General features: G+C 44.4%; 1 protein-coding gene across 4 annotated transcripts in view; it reads left to right on the top strand.

The window, feature by feature from the left end:
• Window positions 1-527: 527 nt before the first annotated feature.
• FBXW4 (F-box and WD repeat domain containing 4) overlaps window positions 528-15,878 on the top strand; it is an 81,965-nt gene continuing 66,614 nt past the window's right edge. Inside the window, exons 1-2 of one of the 4 annotated variants that reach the window (XM_059398394.1) lie at window positions 11,524-12,606; window positions 12,787-13,279. Coding sequence is in view for 3 of the 4 variants with exons in the window: in XM_059398393.1 (XP_059254376.1) it covers window positions 543-1,339 (797 nt within the window). In the remaining variant the exon portion in view is untranslated. Of the gene's footprint in view, window positions 1,340-11,523; window positions 12,607-12,786; window positions 13,280-15,878 lie in introns of those variants that run through there. The other 3 variants (XM_059398393.1, XM_059398392.1, XM_059398391.1) reach the window with 3 other exon arrangements.

The raw sequence follows: 15,878 nt of genomic DNA, 5'->3' as shown, positions 1-15,878 counted from the left end.
TTTGCACTTGTGTGGTAAATAGTAAGAAGCCCCAGGTTTTGTCATTTCCTAATAACAGCACTGGGAGTTACTGATTCAGGACCTAGAGGACTGCAGCCTCCCCAAATGTCTAAAACACCAACTCACAGTCCTGAGCGGTTCCGACCCTGCGGGAGGACCCGGCCCAGGGAAAGTGCCAAGTCCCAGGGCTGCGGTGTCCGGGGCCCTGGGAAGTGGCCTGTCGAAAGGAGGCATCACCCAGGGAAGAGGAGGGCTCCTAGAGAGGGAAGGCCACCCAAGTGGATGCTTCTTGAGGGCAGAGGTACTACTAGGTAGATTCGTAGAAGGCGGAAGCTCTTCTTGGGGCCTCCGGCGCCCCGCAGCCGGCCTCACATGCCAGAAGAATGAATGCATGTGCTTCCATCCGATGCTCCCGGCGGCCCTGCCCATGGGGGAGGGGGCCCGCTCCCTGGCCTGGCCCGCACCCCGCAGCGGCTCCACGGCTGCGGGTGTGAGGGGCGGGCCCAGGTCTCGGCCCGCGCCACCATGTGACCCGGTCCGACATGGTGTCGCCTCCTCCTGGGGCGGCGGCGGCCGCGGCAGCTCGCCTCTGCTTCGGGCTGTGCCCGCGGCCGCTCATGGGCAGCCAGGGCCCCCCGGGGCCGCCCGGGAACGGCGGGCCGGGCGAAGGCGAGGGCGGGGAGGCGAGGAAATTGCAGGAAGGGAGGGTTGCGAGGGGGAAGCGAAGGAAGGCGAAGGGGAAGGGAAAAGCTGGAGCAGGGCAGGGCGGAAGAGGAAGCGGGGCGGAAGGGAAGCCGGGGCTGCAGAAAGCGAAGGAGGCAGCGGGGCTGGGGGCCGAGGCGGGAGCCAGGGCAGGCCCGGGGGAGGAAGGAGAGAGAGGCGGAAACGTGGAGGAAGGGGCGAGAAGGATCGTGCGGGAAGATGAGGGGAGCGCAGGGGCGGGGAGGGAGGCTAGAGGAAGAGGGGATGGGAAGGAGGAGGAATGGAAAGTCAGGCCTGGGCGGCGGGAGGACGCGAGGCCGGGGAGAGCGCAGGGACGAGGGGCTCAGGCTTGGGGCTGCATCGCAGGGCCTGGGGCGGCAGGGGTGGCCGTGGCGGCGGCGGCCGAGGAGGAGGCAGCGGCCAGGGAGCCGGCCGGCCGCCCCGCTGCGGGGCCAGCGCTCTTGCGCCTGCCGGAGGAGCTGCTGCTGCTCATCTGCTCCTACCTGGACATGCGGGCCCTCGGCCGCCTGGCGCAGGTGTGCCGCTGGCTGCGGCGCTTCACCAGCTGCGACCTGCTCTGGCGCCGGATAGCCCGGGCCTCGCTCAACTCCGGCTTCACGCGGCTCGGCACCGACTTGTAAGCGCCCGCTCACCCGCCCGCTCCCCGCCCCGGGCCGGCCGGCGTCCCGGGAAAGGGCGGGGCGCCGCGGCCTGGTCGGCCCGGGGTTATGTCGCACCCCGAAGGCGAGGCCCAAAGCCGGCCTCGGCGGGGACCCCTCCCCAAGGGCCCCTCTCCTATCGGAGCCCTCCCCCCTTCGCCCCCAGGAAGCCTCCCTTGAGCATCCCTCAGTCGGTACCCTCTTTGGGCAGCTTCTCACAATTAGCCATCTTAAGCACTGCCTTTAGCTTGTAATTGTGTCTTCCCTCGCAGAAGGTAACTGGCCCTGTTCCTCAGTACCCCCAGGAGCCAGGCTGGTCTGAGGCTTCCTTGGCGCCTCCTTGGGTCCTACAAGGCCACTGTGTGGCCTATCAGAACGTTGTTACAGACATTCACCCGCTCCCCCTCTTCTGAAGGTTGTTAGGCTGCAGGATTCAGATAAAATCGAATATGGAGAAAAGGACTCAGACCTGAAAAGAAGGCCCCTGGGCCAAGTGCCAACTGTAGTTTGACTTGATACAGGCAGAATGATACAAAAAAGAGTGCCTGCTTATGGCAGGGGACTGGTTTAGGTCCAGGTGGTATACCAAGGCATGGTACTGCAGTCTGGCCTGTTTTAGGTAGGATCTGAGACCTGTGAGTGGAAAACGTACTTGAGCCATTTGAGCTGTTGAATAGGAAGGGGGAAAAAAAATAGAATTGGGTGAGTAAAAGCTTTTTAGATTGCACCTAAAACTCCATCCAATTATGGTTTTAAAAAGTAATTCTAAAACAGTATAACAACATTAGTTCTTTAAGCCGCAAAGTGTTATAATAGCACCACCTTTATTTAAAATAACTTTTTAGTTGCATACTTCTTCCCCCATCTCAGTTGCTGTTTTACTGATCCTGCCAGAATAGGTGCATAATAAATGTTTGTAAACTCTATCATAATGAGATTAAAAACATTCCTCTAATATTAAACTTTAATGTCGTGTCCAGATTTTTGCTATTATAGACAACAGTGAAATGAATAAAGCATTTTTGGGTAACAGCTTTTGAGATACGTCACATACCACACATTTTTAAATTAGTTCCTTAGGATAAATGCTCAAGATGGGCATTACTGGATCAAAGGTTATGGTTTGTAAAATTCTACCAAGTTACGGTGGCACCAACAAAGAATCATTAAACCAGTTGCATGTGAAAATTTAAAAATCTGCTAAAATGGTCATATGATTGTATCCCAAAGTTTTATTTTTTGCTTTTTTTTTTTAAACTACTGACCCCCATAAATATTTTTCCATGTGTTTGTTTCACCTGTGAGATCATCTGTACATAGTCTTTGCCCATTTATTATTGGGGTCTTGATGTTTTTCTCATAAATTTGGAATCCTGTGGGTCATAGATACTAGACTCTCATCTGTCATCTTTGATGCAAATATTTTCTCCAGTCCTTTTTACTTTCCTATTTTTAGCCTATAGAAGTTTTACACTTAAATATGTCAGAATCTGTCGGTCTTTTGTCATTTTTTTCTTTTTTTACCCCAAAGCTGAGAAATTTACAAATTCTCCACAGACCTGATGAATCTTCTTTTTGATATTCTGCTGGCTTTCTTATATTTGGTTTTTTAAAGATAGTTAACACTTTCATCAATATCAGTTTTATTCTGGTGCAAGGGTGAGTTTACCTTCTCTTTTTTCCCCCTAAACCTAGTTATCACTATACCTTTTGTTAAATAATTCTCTTTCACTTTGTTTTAGAAAGCTTATGTTGTCAGTCATTAAGTTTAGGTGTGTATAGACACACACACACACACACACACATCTGAACTTCATTTTGTTCTGCAGATATATTTTTCCATTTTCCTACTGTTTTAAATATTGTTATTTTTTGGTAGAATCTGCTATCGGTTAGGGTTAGATTTATCCTTTTTATGTGGTGTGTTAGGTCTCCACTCCCATTCAACTCCCTAGCAAAAAAAATTCTGTGCCTTTTCAAAAGTTTCTGTTGTTTTTACTGTAAAGTTCTTACATATCTGTTGTCAAGTTTTTTCCTAAGTATTCCTGTATATGTTATGTATTTTGTTTTTATTGTGAATGCAGTCTCTTTTTCAGTATGTTTTTCACCTGGGTGTTACTAATGATGTACAAGGTTACTATAATCTTTTGTAAATTTTGAACCTGATTATTTTGCTTAACTTTTATTCTGGTATGATTTTGTCTAGTCAGGTTTGTTATCTAGTATGATAATGATTCTTTGGGATCTTTTGGCATGCAGTCTTGTTACCTTCATTTCTTATAAGAAAAATTCTTTCAAAGGACCGATCAGTTGACCTTTAAGGGAAGTTGGCTAAAGTGACTGAAACCCAAGCCAGCTAAGGCAAAGCTTTCTTTCCTTATAGAGACTGAATGAATGAAAGAATTGATGTTTATTTTTCTTTCCTTTTCAAATGCTCTAAAAGAGAGATAATGGGAATGAGTGTTCGTTCTGTGAGCAAAAACAACAAAATGAAAATGAGTTTATAGTATAAAGTGCTTTGAGACTGTCAGGTGATAGCCTTTATTATTTATTAGCCATGTGTGTTTTGATTTCTTGCCCATGCCCTAGGATGGGGTATCTCCGACCTTCTAGGGAAGTTGTTTTACCACAGCACTTGATAAAGAGCAGGGTCACTGCTCATGTTTTCTGAGTTGAGGGAAGAAGTTATGCGTGTTACAGCAGGTGGAGAGAATGTTTACCAGTGTGGTCTGTTTCTGGACAGCTGCAGAGATGTGATAAGCCACCAAGAGAGGTGGTTGTCATCCCCGGAGGGAGCCAGCATACACCCCAGTCCTCTAAGGGCGTCAGATAGCCTGGGCCCAAAGTATAATGAGACTATGGCTGCTTGAATAGTGGCAGGACAGTAGTTTATTTATTTTCTTATTTTTTTATTTTTTTTAATTTATTTGACAGACAGAGATCACAAGCAGGCAGAGAGGCAGACAGAGAGAGAGGAGGAAGCAGGCTCCCTGCTGAGCAGAGAGCCCGATGTGGGACTCGATCCCAGGACCCTGAGATCATGACCTGAGTCGAAGGCAGAGGCTTAACCCACTGAGCCACCCAGGTACCCCAGGACAGTAGTTTATGATTTGGACTAGTTAACTGCAGACTGGACAGTGGGCTGTTTTTATGAGCACAGCACAAAACTTCATTTAATCAGAAGTTACACAGCCTCACTGGACCTGAGTTTTATCATCTATAAAGAATTTTATACTTTTGCATTTTACTACCCAGTAAAATGAGGCTTAAATGTATGAATGCGGAATAACCAACACAGTGTCCAGCACATAGTAGGTATTCAATAAATTGTTGTGAAATGGAACTCTTTCATTGCTTGGCTTCTCTAGTCCATACTTAGCAAAAGAGATGGTTTGAATTGGAGGTGCTACTGAAAGACAGGAGGTGGGAGAAAACACACACATGCAAAGCTTAGTTTCTCTCACCTGTCCTGAATGTTTTTGGAAGCATGACAGCAGAACCTGTGGGCCTAGGGTCTGTACTCCGTGCTGTAAGAGCCTCTTGATTCTCAGAAACACAAACTGCTAAGGTTTACTGACCTTCCGGCCCAGGGCAAGTCCCATTCAGTTTGGCTGTTCCTAACTGATCATAGCTTTGTTTAGTAAGATGAACTGCTTTGGCTCCTTGTGATTTGTTAATGGTCTTATACTTGTGCTTGAAGGCATTTTGGCCACTTTAAAACCACAAACAAATAATTTGCTTCCCTTCAGGCCTCTTGCCCAAACAGTGAACATGGGTAGGTATTGTGAGCTTTTAAAAAAAAAGTGAACACAAAAACAGTTTGAGTCAGTCATCTGGTTTAAAATCAGTTTTCTTTGAAGGTTTTATGAAGCCTGGGGGAATAGAAATATCTTTAATATAAAAATCAAGGAAATGTTTCATATAGTGGTCTTTTAAGTTTTCCCTGAAGGGTAGGGGGGAAGCTAACCTAGTTCGGTCTTCAAGAGCAAATGAGTGAAATTTAACCCCGTCGGTTTATAATGAAGGCTAGATGCAAGAAGTAGACAGTATGACAGGTGGAAGAGCAGAGGTGCTATCTGTAAGTTCTAATACTGAAAATGAACAAGAACAGAGAATACAGTATAGCTGTTTATATAATCTAAGAGTTTTTTAAAGATACTTTGGTCAGTCTCATGTTAATTCCTCCCAAATTAAGTCCTGTGCGTTTTCAAACTTGAATTTTATTTTAGCTATCCTTTGCGCAATAGCTGGTACGCCTTGCATTTACTTGTGGTAGATTTGCCTAGAATTAACAATGGGTGTTTAGGAAGTAAGGCTCTGAGGGGTTTGCCCTGGCATGTACATTCATTCCTCAGCCAGGGTCTTGCAGACTTGGAGCTCTTTGAGGCTGGGGAACAGGGTATCTATTTCAGTGATGATTAACGTCCAAAGTGGTCAGATGGATACAGATAAGCAGAGTGTGTTTGTTTGTTTTAAAATGATTGCACCTAAGAGCATTTTTGGGGTCTAGAAAGCATAAAGTTTCCTTTCCTAACTCTGACCTGGAGAAGGCGTTGCTGCCTGGTTACATTTAAGGTCTGAACAGTGATTTTCAGAAAACAATTAGCAACTTAAAATAGCTTAGGCTTTCTCCTTTGCCTTCCTGCCTTACCTAGGAAGGGGAGTCACTTAACTTGTTCTGTAGTTGATTGAAAATTTCATAGTTGCATGTATTTCTCTTTAGCCTTTCTGGAAAGGCTTTATTTTGAATCGTTTTGTGAGTTAATAAAAGCTGAGTTCAGTCCACAGGCTTAAAATAAATAAAACAATACACCTGTGGAAGCAGGAAACGGTCTAGTGCAGTTAGTACCTCCCAGTGCAATACTGGAAGAAAAGAAGAAGCCTTTTCTTCCAAGACCATGTCAGAATATAGTGCTGCTTATATCCTTTCCAGTCTTCCAAAACTTGAGTGGTAGGGGATGAATTTCCTAACATTCAAGGCAAAAACATGGAGGAAATCTAGAGTCTTCACAGTCTGTGAAATGAGCAGCTCCTGTTGGGACGAGATCTCTGAAAATATTTCATTGCCCCATACTTTGAATTTTCTGTGCCTAGCACCTTCCCCTCAGGTAAAGATTGTGAGCTGCTGAAATCAAAATGACAGTGAAGTTACTGAGGAACCATAAAGATTTTTTAAAAATTATTCTTGAGACAATAGGGAAGAATTATCTTTGCGTGACAATGTAACCTTAACTCTGGGTTGACCCTAGCGCTGGGTTCATCTCTGGTTCTGGAACAGGGAGTATTTAGGTAGACTCTTCTTAAGGCAAGTAAATGTTGAAAATTTAAGATGAGATCAGCTGTTTGAAAAAGTGAGGACAGAGTCAAGTTTTGAATTTTCTGGAAAATTGGCATACGCCTCTAATCTACAGAAACAGATTTTGGCTCAGTTCCAGAATTTATCTGAGGTGAGTTAACCATCAGACAAGATTGAGAATCCAAAGATTTGGTTGGTTTCTTTCTTTCTTTCTTTCTTTCTTTCTTCCTTTCTTCCTTTTTTGTTTAAGATTTTATTTATTTATTTGACAGAGAGCACAAGCAGGGGGAGTGGCAGGTGGAGGGAGAGGGAGAAGCAGGCTCTCCGGCTGAGCAGGAAGCCCGACACGGGGCTCGATCCTAGGACCCTAGGATCATGACCTGAGCCAAAGGTAGATGCTTAACCGACTGAGCCACCTAGGAGCCTCAGATTTGGTTTATTGAGGAAAGTCCTTTCTATTCAGCAGTCTTGCTCAGATTTGAACAGAATTCAGATGGAAATCCAGTTACAATCAGTGGAAATGAGGCGGTTGTGCTAATTAAGAGTATATTTGTGAATCCCAAATCATGTGAGTGCTTGAACTGATCTAAAGCCTAGGATGAGACTATCTGCAGAAAGAATTTATCTCTTGTTAGAGGGTTAGCTGCCTTGTCTCAGCTCTGAGTCAGTTCTCCATTAGACCCAAACCATCTTCATTGCCCTCCCTAGAAGTCTGGGCCACCCAATGGGCCCTGGGCTGCCCCTCTTTAGCTCACAATTAATTGCCAGTACATTCTTTCTTCTTCTCCTTCTTTTTGGTATTTGACATAAGCTCAAATTGCTGAGAAAGGTGACAACTGTGAAATGAGGACAGGGCTTAGAGACACCTTAAAAAATACACGCAAGGGCCACTAAATGACAAGAGCAGACCGCCAGGCTCTTTCAAAACATCGCCACGTCTGTTGACTTTCCATTCCTTGTCTGCAGCACAAAATTGGAGGTCAAAGAATCATAGGAGGTAGAGATGGAAAAGACATTTGGGGTCAGCCAGTTCATCCCTCCACCTTCTTCTGCCCCTGATTCCGAATCATTCCTTACATTATATTTTCTCCCTCAGCTCTTGTACAGTTTTCACGGTCTTCACTCAACCCCGGCTGTCACCTTTGGGGAATGATGCTAGAGGCTCCATCCAGTTTCTCCTCAGCAGAGAGAGATATCGCCTCTGCTCCCAGTTGACATTCATGAACTTCTTTGTTGGTGGTCTCAGCTGAGAGGCTGAAGAGTAGGGGGAGTCTCTCCCCTGCCTGGTGATGGGGCTTTTCTACCAGAACCGAAGCGCATTTAGTGTCTGGTGAAAGGGAGAGGGCTGGGGTATGGTGTAGTTAGTCATTGCTGAATTTGTTCCTAGACTTTTGCTTTTCAAGGCTTTTGACCTGAAAGGAGGGATGTGTGTGTGTGTACAAGGCATGTGGTTTTGGGGAGGTGGACAGAGACAAGGCGATTATACTGACGAGGAGTTTGGTAAAAATCCAAACTTGGAAGTTGGTGGGTTAAGCAAACAAATAAAAGATACTAGTAGAGGACTGTTTCAAGAAATGCATGTTAGCAAAGACACGGAGTGGGGGCTTAACGATACACGGCGTTCAGCTTACGGTCAAGTTGAGAAGATCAGATGGGTGGAGGCAAATGTTTTGAACTAGGGGATGCTGTCGTTTTGGGGGTCTCTCCTTGCTTTAAGAAAGTAGGGAAAGACAAGTCTTATGTTCACCGGCTGCCTGGTTGGGCAGGGGGAATGGTCCTTTTTAGAGGCAGCTTTGGAAGTTTACCCCCAGCTCCCCATTTTGTTCCAGCAGCTGTTGGGAGCACTCCGGAGGGGGTATTATGTTTCTTCTGGTAACTCTGCCAAGAATGAGAGGAAATCCACAATCTGTGGGCTTTTTGGGGGGAACGGGGATGGGGTGGCAGGTGATGGGACAGGGAAATTAAATTGTTTTATAGTAAATATGTTGAGATACTTTTCCTGGAAAGCTCTTTCACGAGCAGGAATGATATTTCCCTTGCTCATGAGCTTGTAATGGGTTCTTTCTCTGCAGAGAAGGGGAAATCGTCTTCTTCCAGGACATCTTTTTCTTTCTTTCCTGTAGTTCCAGCTTTGACCTCCCATGTTTCTTGGTGGGGTGGGGGGAGGCAGTTAAGAAAGTCCATATTGAAAAGGTGAGTCAGGATTCAGATACTGGTGCTGCCGTGTGAGCCCAAGAGGGGCCGAGTCTCTTTAGAAGTGAGTTACTAAAGAAGAACCTCTCATTTATCCAGTACCTCGGCTGCAGTTTGACTTTATCATACTGGCCTTGAAACTGGAGATGTAAAAACTTTCTGGGTGGTGTCTGGTTCATGTTCTTTCCATCCCTTCATCCAGGTTGGAAGGACACCAGGGATTTTGAAGCCTGGCTACTTGGGCTGAGAACCTGTTTTAGTGATTAATATGGAACACAGTTGCAAGATTAAAAACAATAAAAAACAACCCTGAGAAGCAGAGCAGTGTAATTATTCCTTACATTTCAGATGGGGAGCCCAGGGAAAAGTCATTTTTAAGGTATGAGAATAAAGTCCACGTGTGAAGCTGCTAGTGCCTAATTCATGACTCACTGAGAGGATGGCCTGTTCACAAAAAGTAGTAGCATCTTTCTTGCTGTTGTTTGTGCTCAGAAACTGCTAGATCAGCCTTTCTGAAAGTTGTACTGTGGGATTCTTGAAAAAACTTACTCTGTGATCAAATGAGTATGGGAAATGCTGTGCTCCGTATTGCTTCTCCTAGAGGTTCACAATGCCTGTTGGTAAATGAAAGACACCGAGTAGTCCTGCAGTCAAGAGACCTGTTTAATTTTGTTTCAGCCAGCATTGTCTAAAAAGAGTTTGACCATACATTTTCCCCATTGCTTAATATCTCTCTCTCTCTTTTTTTAAAGATTTTATTTATTTATTTGACAGAGATAGCTCACAAGTAGGCAGAGAGGCAGGTGGGGTGGGGGGGAAGCAGGCTCCCCACTGAGCAGAGAGCCCTATGTGGGGCTCGATCCCAGGACCCTGAGATCATGACCTGAGCTGAAGGCAGAGGCTTTAACCCACTGAGCCACCCAGGTGCCCCAATATCTCTTAACATCTTGGAGAACATACACAGTTAAGTGCCTTGCAAATACAGAACTTGACCAATAGTAGGAGGAAATGAAGGTGAGTGTGAACACAGTCCTAAATCCTATATTCAGGGTTATGAATTGAGGTTATGCCTAGAGCTTCTGAAACTTCTTTGGACAGCTTTGACATGTGGTACCACATTAAGGTAACTTATCTGCTCAAGTTCCTTCCCTCAAGTTTCTGTAGCATAAGAATTTGGAGGCTTTGGTTGAGTTCCTAAAGGTGTGGTGTATTATACATTTTTAGGAAGGGACTTTGGAGCAAGAAGGTAGTGTGTCTGGGCTCCTGAAAAGCTACAAGTATTGTTGAAAGTGTGACTTGCCAAAAGACTTAAGTGGTTCCTAAACAGTAGCTATCAAAATACCTGTTATGATAGGCCTAGGGTCCTCCCATTTTGTGTCTAAGACATACTTTTATATGGTGTTAGAATTTTTTGGTAGTACATGAAAGGATTAAAAGGTTAAGTTCTTTGAAAAAAACAAGTTTTAGAAAGTTGAAAACCTGTATATTTATTTATTCACCATCTGGTATGTTCCTGTTTGAGTAGAACTGTTTACTGCCTTGATCTTGTTCTCTTATATCCATTCATATACCTTCCTCCAGACACATTATCTTTATTTTATTTGCAGCAAATTGGGCCAGGGGCCATATTGTGGCTCAGTGGTTTGTCTGAAATCTTCATGAAAGTGGGTGGATCTCGAGTTGAATGAAAGTCAATTCTAGAAATTGTTTAAAGTGTAATGGCACAATTGTTCGGGGTTTCTGGTGTACCACTGCTCTGCCGCATGCCGGTTGGGATGTACTTTTAGAAGTACTAAGAGGCTAAGACTTTATTCTGTGGAATTTAGGACTGGATTGGACAAACAAGACATAAAGCCGCAGAAAGTTAACAGTGCCTCGGTTTGTAGTACGTTCAGTCCAGGGGTTCACATGAGAGGGAGAGGACTGTTTGCAGGACTTAGGAAGTAGAGGTGGAAGCTGGATCGTGCAGAATGGGTGAATTTGACTAGTGCCCAGAACAGAGAAGCAAGCGTTTGTCTGGGACAGGCTAGGCTGGTGCTGACAATTCAGGAGAAGGTACAAGGGTAGGAACGAATGTAGAAGAGATGGGCTTGGCCAGAGTTTGCTTGTGTGCTGTGGAACCACAGGAGGTACGGTCGGATGAGCAAGGTGAGACCTTGCAGGGGGACAGGTGGGTCTGCTGCCTCATCTTGTACATGGTCCTCTCATCACGGTGGGGAACAGTCTCACTTCACCCTGGCTGTTGGGGCTGTGTCCCTGTTTCCTGGCCAGAAGGGTAAGCAGTTTAACACAATATAATGATTACTCGTTGATTAAAAAAAAAATCTTATTTGGGGTGCCTGGGTGGCTCAGTCTGTTGAGTGTCTGACTCTTGATTTCAGCTCAGGTCACGATCTCCTGGTGGCGGGATTGAGCCCCATGTCCGGCTCTGTCCTGAGTGTGGTGCCTGCTTAGGATTCTCTCTCTTCCTCTCTCCTTCTCTGCCCCTTCCTCCTCTTGTGCTTGTTCTCTCCCTCTTGATCTCAAACAAACAACCAAATAAATAAATAAAAATTTAAAAAAATTTTAATTATAGGCCTCAGCTGCTGAGGCCATTGGAGGATTTAATCCAGTGCAAGTGTAAATGAAGAGTGAAGAGTGTCCTGTCTTGGGCTGTTTAAATACTTGTGCACTGCCTGCTGCGCCAGGCCCTTGCCTGCCTGAGTCTTTTAACCTGGGTGTTAGCATTTTAAAGGGACCCCTCAGGAGTTCTGGCCATTGAGTGACTACCTCCTTCCCAGATGGGAACTGTTGGCCAGACTGTGACAAGTCAACGTTTGTACCACCAAAGTACTCTATTTTGTGGTTTAAAAAGAATAAAATTAACTACATTAAAAAAAAAATACTTGTACATTAGAGCCGAATTCTTAGTACTGGTAGAAGGTAGGGTAGGCACAGGCAATACAAGGGACAATCTTTCTGGAAAGCAGGATCAAATAAATCAAGAGGCAAGGTTAAAATTCCAAGCCATGAGCACCATCCTGAGTAGTCCCGTCTCCCCTCCTTAGCCCCGGGCGCCCTGAGGTGGCCTTGTTCTCCGTTTGTGGACAGGCTCCCCACCTTTGCCAGCGTTCTAGAATCAGCAGGGACTGAGGCTTATGGAAGTCATGCCAGTTATGCAGGGCGGTGGCCTCCACGGCATCCAGGGGAGCCGAACTGCAGGATGGGGCAGGGAGGAAAACTGAGTTGGGATCCAGGAGTCTCCGACCTCCCTGAGATACCTGTGTTTCCGTTCCTTCAGCACAAGGCATTTTTATTCAGACTAGGTTTATTTATTTGCTTTGAGTTTGCCGGGTGAGGGAGGAGATGTGAAATGAAAGGGGACTCTAGATAACTGCCTAGATTAATTTCTGTCCCTCTGGACTCGCTTGTTGCCAAGATTTTAAGGGGCCCCATAGCTTACCACGGGGGCATGTTGTGTTGTTTTTGTTTAAAATAGGTCTTGCGCCCAGGAATGCAGTCAGACTGTAATGGTGACTAAGAGCCGGAAAGCGGAGAGGGAGGGGGCCCGAGTGGAAAATGAGCCTGAGGCAAGAGAAGGTGGGCTGGGAAAATGGGAGTTCCAGCAGGCCCACAGGCTGGTTAGAGATTCTAACCCCGCATTAACAGCCCTGTGAGAGGTTTATTTACAGGGCACTAATCATTTTCGGGGGGAGCACCCCCACTTTAAACCAGCAAGTGTGTTGGAGAAACAGCCAACCGGAGAGCATTTCAAAGGTGGGAACAAGGGTCCTTATTGAATTCCAAGGGGCACCTGCTCCTGTCTTCTTAGGCACGTCTGCTGCCTTGTTCTACCAGCCCCTTTGACCGGACTGTGACAGGTCCCAAGGGGGGAGGGAGGAGAGGATGGGTACCTGTTTTCAGAGAAAGATTGTTTTATTCCTTCTGGTTTTTCAGGTGCTGAAGCCATAGGATTTCGCCACCAGCTAGGGAAACTAACCATCAAGGATGATGAAGTGGACAAAAGGGATGAAAAAGCTGAGTTGTTAAGCTGCTTTGAACAAAGTGGCACTATTTCTCAAGTCAGAGCCAAAGGGAGTGGCTTGACAAAGTTGAAATTTGATTTTGAAGGGCCAGAGCCAAGTGTCTTGAGGATGGTGTAGGTTGTGGGAGAGGACGCCTGCACCTGCTGTTTGGCAGCAGCTTTTAAAGTTCAACTTTGAAAGTTTGTTGCTGGGGTGATCAGGCCCTTAGGGCAGTGCTTTGACCCTTAGTAAAGTGTCAGCAAATGGCAGTTAAGTGATCAGAGAGATGAGAGAAGTGTTATCCTTCACCCAGTTCAGGAAATACATTGATCCTTCCCCCCTCGCTTCCTTCCTGCTGTGATCCAGAATATTCAATTTTTGGTTTCATCTCTACCTCTTAACTTGGACCTAACTCCAGACGACAGGTGAGCTACAGAGGATGTCTTCTTTTATAACCTGGGAGGGATTTGCAGAGAAAATTTGACAGGGAGTCTGATCTTTCTCATTAAGAGTTTAATTCTTTGGTCCATCCTGTTAACTGTCCTTTGCTCTGCTTAGTTCTCTCTCCATCTGATCACGAGGCTTGCTCTCTAGCATTGTGAACCAGGGACCGCATTCACCCAGTGATAAATTCACTAACATATTTTAGCTTTAATGTGTGTACACTCAAATCCTTATCATTCAGCCTGAAAGAGGACTACTGTTTGACATTGGAACAGTTTTTAATAATTGTAATTAATTAGTTAGGGGAAAAATAAATGGTTATTGGATCAGCTTCAGGGATGACACTATTAATTGGTATTAACTACTACCTGTATTTATATTTATGTAAAAAGAATGGACGTTTTCTGTACTTACACGGTACTTTGTTTTAGTTGTCATTTAAAAAACCATGATTGTGAGAAATACTGTCCTCATTTCTTGGGGGAAGGTATTGGCTGTTAGAGAAGTCAGGTCACCAGAATGCTATAATTAATAAGAGGTTGAACTGGGATTCAGATCCTAGTTTCCTAAGTGTGCATTCTGGGCTTTTCCCACAACTTCATTGATTCTACTATTTAGTTAAAGGTAAATTGAGAGATCTAATGATCAACAATTATGTGAGAGAGATCTGTATAAATATGTAAGATCTAGAAACTCACTTGCAAAGCACCATTTATTTACCTCTTCTGGTGTGTTTACGGAGGCTAATTTTATGTAGCGTATTTTCACCTCTATCTTTATAAATTGAATTTCATTTTAAAATTACCATCGCTCGCTATGGTCCTTTCCAAAATGTTTGGCAGTTCCCACATCTGTCATTTCCAGTGGCAGGATATCCATTGCATGAGTATACTGTTCTCCCCCACAGACAAACATCTGGGCCACTTGCAGGTTTTAGCTCAAATATATAGCCGCAACTATAAATATCTTTGTAAAAATATATTTTTTTCTTTTGAATTATTTCTTGGTGATTTAGTGCTGAAAATGGTCAGAAGCTGTCATTTAACAGTTCTCCTAGACAGAATTCCTTCCTGAAGGGCTGTACCAGTGTGCTACCCGCCATGTATAACCAAACCCAAAACTTTCATCAAACCAAAGCCAACTTCCTTTTTCCCCCACCTAATAATAGATGTGAGGTGCACTGTAATAATTGTTTTAATATGCATGTCTGTATTAACGTTGTGGGATGTTTCCTCAGTGTCTTTTCTGTGGACACAGTGGGACTGTTCTTATCTGCTGTTAGTTATGGATGAGAGGGCATTGGAGACTGGGTATTATTCTGGTAGATTTCTGTCAGTCCCTTAAAAGTTTTAGAGATAAAACTTGTACCTATAGTATTGTTCATTTTTCCCTGTATATACTCTGTTGTTTTCATTTTAATCTCCTGTTTTTCTTCTGTGCAGCATTTAACATTTAAACGCTTTAAAATCTAGTTAAAAAAATATTTTAAGGGGCACCTGAGTAGCTCAGTCAAGCATCTGCCTTCGGCTCAGGTTATGATCTCAGGGTCCCGGGATCAAGCCCGACATAGGGGCTCCCTGCTCAGCTGGGAATTAGCTTCTCACTCTGCCCCTACCCCTGCTCATGCTCTCACTCCCTCTCTCTCTAATAAAGTCTTTAAAATTTTTTTTTTAATTCACTTTCATGTCAGGGGGATTTATTAAATTGGGTTATGAGATATAATGTAAATCAGTTTTTTCTCCATTGATAATCCAGTTTGGTCACCAGCATTATTTTATTTTTTAAAGGCATTATTATTATTTTAATGAGTGTTTTCTTCTTTACCAAAATACTACAGTGTAGAAAAATTGGAAAATACAGAAAAACACAAAGAAAATAACACACAAAGATGACTATCCACAGTTAACTATTTTATTTTTTTAATTGTTCATTTTATAAATAATTTATAGTGTCAGACCAGTATATTGGTCTGACCATTCCTTCACTGTCCTATAGCATCCCCAGTAAGTGAGGGGAAATGGGACCCAGTTTACTAATATATTTTATTTGATTTTTAAAAAGATTTTATTTATTTATTTGACAGAGAGAGAGATTACAAGTAGGCAGAGAGGCAGGCAGAGAGGGGGAAGCTGGCTCCCCGCTGAGCAGAGAGCCCGATGGAGGGCTTGATTCCAGGACCCTAAAATCATGACCTGAGCCAAAGGCAGAGGCTTAACCCACTGAGCCACCCAGGTGCCCCTGCTAGTTTACTGTTTTAGAGTATTTACTTGTCATGTTCTTTCTAGACATGTATATTCCTCTTCCCTCCCTTCTTTCTTATAAACTTGGGAACATGTTACATAAAAACCCAACAACACTAATGAAGTAGTGATTTTTTCCCTTACTTTAAAATTTTACTTTGTTTGTTATATATTAAGTTCATATCAGTTTGGGTGCTTTCTGGCTTTCTCTCTCTCTTTTTTTTTTTTTTAAAGATTTTATTTATTTATTTGACAGAGAGAAATCACAAGTAGATGGAGAGGCAGGCAGAGAGAGAGAGAGGGAAGCAGGCTCTCTGCTCAGCAGGGAGCCTGCTTCCCT

This window comes from Mustela nigripes, chromosome 4, assembly GCF_022355385.1.
Source record: "Mustela nigripes isolate SB6536 chromosome 4, MUSNIG.SB6536, whole genome shotgun sequence".
Lineage (NCBI taxonomy): Eukaryota > Metazoa > Chordata > Mammalia > Carnivora > Mustelidae > Mustela > Mustela nigripes.
The sequence above is the reverse complement of the archived record's forward strand: the minus strand, read 5'-3'. Positions and strand labels throughout refer to the sequence as shown.